The sequence below is a fragment of the Arachis duranensis genome, chromosome 6, assembly GCF_000817695.3.
Source record: "Arachis duranensis cultivar V14167 chromosome 6, aradu.V14167.gnm2.J7QH, whole genome shotgun sequence".
In the NCBI taxonomy this organism is placed as follows: Eukaryota; Viridiplantae; Streptophyta; class Magnoliopsida; order Fabales; family Fabaceae; genus Arachis; species Arachis duranensis.
The window spans coordinates 98,956,591-98,962,270 of record NC_029777.3 but is presented as its reverse complement, the minus strand read 5'-3'; the positions used below and the strand labels follow the sequence as shown (position 1 = coordinate 98,962,270).

The window sequence follows — 5,680 nt, the reverse complement described above, 5'->3', positions numbered from 1 at the left end:
GGATAATTTAATAAAAATTCCATAATCATATATTTTTCTAACTATTTTTATAAAAGTATTTCTGTTTTAAATGTATTAATATATATCATAATAGTAAGGTATATATTTTTCTAACTATTTTTTGTAAAAGTATTTATGTTTTAAATATATTAACTTGTTATCTCTGCTTTGTGATGGTTGATGGTGAAAAAAGAGAAGGGGACAGCGACATAACACCATAATGTTCTTTGGTCAGCTAGAATTTTTGAACATAAAGTAAGGTATATATAAGGGGCTAAGGAATAATATTTTTCTTCAAACGATATAGCTTGAAGATTATTATATATGTTGGTGTGTGTTGTTGTGTCCACGTTCTTTATAGTGGCTTCATTATACGAGTATATGTTTCAATTAGCTATGCATGCTGGAAACACAGAAAACACAGGAAAATGCACGACCACTACTTTGGCAATGGTTTGTAAATGTGAGGAATTTTTTGGGTGTGTTTGGAACACATTGATAATAGAAATTTTTTTTTTTTGGTTTGGAATACAATAAAATTAATCTTTAATTGTCAAGAGAATTTTAATTCTTATATTAATGTTCAAACTAAATCAGATGAAAGAAGGTTTGATTTGTAATTTCATTATTACTGAAGGTTGAAATGTTAAAATTATCTCTAATAAATAAATAAAAAAGACAAATAAAGAAACCACAAAAATAAAATGATAAAGAACACAAAATTTATTATATTCATGCAATTAATTATTTTAAATCATGCATTTGAATTTGAAATGGAATTAGAATTTACTTCTTAACAGAAATAAAATTCTTTTCTCACCTTAACGCTTTCCATGCAAAATGCGGTCTTGACCAACAAGATATTAGCAAAATGATCAAGACACATTATCAATTAGTTTAGAGAAATTTCGAGTTTTTCTTCTTAAAAAAAAATATACAGTTTCTCAAATTTTTTTATAATATAATTAATTTTACGTATAATTTTTTGTATTGTATATTTGTATAAATCTGTAGAAAAAAATATTATTAAAATAAGAGTGACAATATCCATTCCCTTAAAAGAAAAAAAAATATTTGAAAAAAAAAAGTGTCTTTGTGCGCAATGAACTTACAGCATTATTTTCTGTTGGTCAAAAATAATTGAATTCAAAGGAGAAGTTGTTCAAATTATTAAGTAAGCTTTTGGAAGAAAAGTTGGTGTTATAGGAGACGTATTTGGGGACATTGAGTAAGAGTCCAATTAGCTCGGCAAATCAAGGAGTTACTCGAGTAATGAAGATCGAAGATTTTTTGAAATCGAAGGTTATTCTGCAACCATCACATGATTAGGTAAAAGAGTGAGAACAGTTACCCATGTATTTGCACATGAGGGAGTGTCATTTCAAATTGATCGGTTAAAGAAATAGCTATAAATACTAGAAGGTTCGAAGATACAGAGGTTGGAAATTTACTTCAGAAATTACTCATGCACACTTACATCCCAGCGAATTTTTGAGTCTACTTCGAGTCAATTTTCTGTAGGATTTTTTCCACTTGCTTTTACTTTTTATTTACATTTTCTACAAACTTTACTTTTCTCACAAATTTATCTTTCAAGTAACGTTTAATTTCCTTGTCTAATTTTACATTTCCGTATTGTTATTTTCGAAACTCAAAATCCTTTGATCTAATCGAAGGCATTTCACTGCTTTATTTAGATTCGATGCAAACTATTTCGATTCCAGTGATTCTTATTTTCAAAATCTTTATTTTCTTGTTGTCTTTTCAGTTTTTTCTTCTAATTCTGTCTAATTTGACAATCTTTGATACACTTCTAGAAAACTGGTACTCGCAAAAGAAGAGTTGGTTTCGCTCCCAGACCATTAGAATCGAACCACCATCGATTTACTAAAAATCGACAAAACATTTCCCAACGAGAATCGATCTTACAAAAAAAATAATGAAAAATTGTATTTGTGAATAGTACTGCATTTGTATACGAATATAATACCGACGGCGACCATCATATACATTAAAAATAATAGATTTGTTAGTCGTTACCTCTCGTCTAATATGAAAAACGGTTCTTATCTCCTACTCAAAACTGCAACAAATAAATTCAAAATCTCTCCTAAAATCTCAAAAATCTTTCAAATTTTATACAAAAATTACACGAAAAGCCAGTGCTATGTTTGAGCTCATTAACAAAAAACACAGAAAAAGAATAATAAAAATTCCTTAAGATATTGACAAAACTACTTGTTCATTATACTCAGTTTTTCTACTAGTTCGATTTTTCTACTAGTTCGGTTTAAGGTTTAGTGAATTGAATTCGTTCATTTATTTGATCAAATTTTTCTGATTCAATTTTTGTTTTGTTTTTCTCTCTAATTAGAGAATCGAATGAAACTGTAGTAATTGTGCTGCATCTTAATTGAGATTCATTTGGTTTTATTTTCAGTTCATTAAATAATTTCGATTCATTTCGTAATTTAATTGAAATTCATTATGAAATTCATTTAGTTTTGTTTTGTTTGAATTTGCTTAACTTATTTATGTATACTTGTTTAGTTAGTTATAGCTCTGAAACTAAACACACTTCATTCAAATGTGGCATCTGCAAAATAACTTAAATTACTGGGCACACAGCCGACTTAACCCCACAAAATGACTAAATTTGTTGGTAGATTATTAGTCTCTCTTTTGGATAGTTGAAAATATGTCTCCGAACGAAATAGATTTAGTTTAATCAAACTGTAGTAGTAGTGACAAAAATAATCAGATATTAAATAAATATTATCTTTAAATTTTGGTGATTCTATGCCCAGCAAATTTCGTTTGCGATTTTTTTAAAAAGAAAAAAGAGGTTTAGAGTTTTCTTTTATCTTAAGAACCAATTTGTCTTATATTAATAACTAAGTTCTGTGCTATATAGTACACAAATAGGAACGACAATGTATATAAAGAAGAGAGAATAAGGAAAATGCTACCATCTACCGTCCCAAAACTCATGTTGAAATATTTTGGAAGAAACAGTACTACCTCCAATGTGGTGAATTCATAATATGCTTCAGCGGTGTAATATACAACGCGAATCTTCTCTCATTTATTACAACCGTATCGTACCAAAATGTACAACAAGGACAAACTTCTTTCTGTACATGAGAGGATAGTTGTATCATTGTATGCAACTACTTACTTGGGAGTTAATCTGATAGGACAGATAGAGAATGCGATACAACGAGCTGCTTTCGCAAGCATAAACCGCTCTGTTTCATTCAAAGGCCTTTCAATTACCTTCACAACATTTGCATCCTGGAACTACAGAAAATCAAGCAATGATTAACTGATAAATTAACAATTAGGGAACAATCATTTATGCTAGGAAAAATAAGCATGGTCAAAGGACATTAGATGGTTAAGGTTTTGAGATTAGCTGAGGTGTCAATTTAGAAGGTTAAGGTAAGGTTTGGTGTAAACAGTAAATCAGTAAATCTTGGGAGAGACAAAGGGTGATCCAATGTTCTGAAGAGTGCGTTTACAATATTGTTCTTATTTCTACAATATATTAATCTACAGCGAATAAATGACCATTTGTATCTATGAGAAATGAAAACGCTGACATTTGTATCCATGAAAGTTCGAAACTAATCTTGTACCCATGATAGATGCTGTCCGTGTGACAAAAATACCCTGACTTGGATCTGAGCTTGGTTCGTGGGTTTCCGAACCTACGTGGCACTCCCACCCCCTCCCCCCAACCCATATCTGAGCCAACCATTCACCATCATCATCTTCATCTTCTTCACCATCATCCCCATCCATCACTGTCTCTTCCCAGCCACCATAACCTCCATCACCATCACCTCAGCACCGCCACAGCCACCTCCCTTCACCACAACCTCCGGCGACAACCCACACCGCCGCGCCCCTTTCTCTTCTTCTTCCCCTCTTCTCACCTCCGCTAAGCCCAGAAACTACAGCGCCAGCTCCTCCTCTCCACCAAACAGCCGCAACACCCAACCTTCTCTGCAGGGTCCTTACGGCGTTCCAACCCGTCACCACTCCCCTGTCCGAACTCTACCTCCCCCAAAGCTCCCAGCAGCATCAGACAAGCCAAAATTTTCAAACAAGCCAAAATTTTCAAACAGCAGCATGAATCAAAACAGCAAAATTTTCAAACACCAGCATGAATAAAAACAAACCTAAATCCACTAACATGCATTTCTAACTAACCAAATTAAGCAAAATGAACTAAAAGCAATACAATGAAAGAAATAGAACTCAGGGAAAAACGCAGGGGATGGAAGACACGGGAAAACGGAGGGGATGGAAGACACAGGGGCTGCACCCTGTTCTGGAATCGCGACGGTGCTAGGCTGGTTCGCGATGGTGAGACGGGATGACAGAGAAGGAAGAAGAAAGGGGGAAAGGGGCTCATCGTCGGTGTCGCTGTGACTCGTCGACGGCGCGGCGGTTCGGCCAGTGAGAGAGAGGGAGGAGAAGGTGGCCGGTTCGTTGGTGTGGCTGAGGAAGACAGAGAACACGCAAAGGGGAGAAAAGGGAAGAGGGTTGCGGTGGCTCGTAGAGGCCGACGGTGATGGTTGGCGGAGCTAGGGTTCGGACAGGGGAGTGGTGACGGGTTGGAACGCCGTAAGGACGCTGCGGAGAAGGTTGGGTGTCACGGCTGTTTGGTGGCAGACGAGAGGAGACCCAGGAATGGAGAAGATGGCCGCTGCCGCTCTGAGCTTTGGTGGAGAGGAGCTGCCGCTGTGGTTTCTGGGCTCAGCGGAGGTGAGAAAATGGGAAGAAGAAGAGAAAGGGGCGCGGCGGTGTGGGTTGTCGCCGGAGGTTGTGGTGAAGGGAGGTGGCTGTGGCGGTGCTGAGGTGATGGTGATGGAGGTTATGGAGGTTATGGTGATGGTGATGGTGAAGAAGATGAAGATGATGATGGTGAATGGTTGGCTCAGATTTTGGGGGGTTTGGGAGTGCCACGTAGGTTCGGAAACCCACGAACCAACCTCAGATCCAAGCCAGGGGACTTTTGTCACACGGACAGCATCTATCATGGGTACAAGATTAGTTTCGAGCTTTCATGAGTACAAATGTCAGCGTTTTCATCTCTCATGGATACAAATGGTCATTTATTCAATCTACAGCGAATAGTTCACACTAAATTTGATTTGCCTAGATAGATTCTGGTTGTGTTTCTGTCAATGAATAGCATCTAAGCATTGTCCCAATTGGTGGAGTTCATTACATAGATCAGCTAGATGCCATAATGTTCAGTCTTAAATCATGTTAACAGTCAAATATTGAATTGTATATCCCTTTTAACGGTTACACTCATATTCTTTTTGGATATAACCATCTAATCTATTCTCCGGACAACTCTACTACCAACTCTACCACCAAATAACCCTTATGGATCTAAGGTCTCTTAACACAGTAATCTTCCACGAGAGGATAACTCCTTACTGGAAATACCTTCCAAACTGACAACAAAAAGTAAATTAAGAATAGCAATTAATAAGCTATTCAAGGTGTCACAATTAAGGAAGTTTAGGTCCAGCTTTTATTTAAGAACTTCAGGGAGAATCTCAGGATTCTCAAATGTTCAGAAAGAGTGATTTATCCTTGTTCTTGCTCTGTTATTCTTTGCAATTTCTTCATCATATGAATGCAACTTCTAAGCGTATAC

The 5,680-nt window shown here is 36.0% G+C and overlaps 1 protein-coding gene across 1 annotated transcript in view; it reads right to left on the bottom strand.

Annotated features, from left to right (window-relative positions):
- Nucleotides 1-2,973: 2,973 nt before the first annotated feature.
- The window catches only part of LOC107495061 (phosphoglucan phosphatase LSF1, chloroplastic), a gene marked incomplete in the record, with an annotated part of 8,571 nt that continues 5,864 nt past the window's right edge, over nucleotides 2,974-5,680 (bottom strand). Inside the window, 1 exon segment of the mRNA XM_016116128.3 lies at nucleotides 2,974-3,300. Coding sequence (XP_015971614.1) covers nucleotides 3,175-3,300 — 126 coding nt within the window.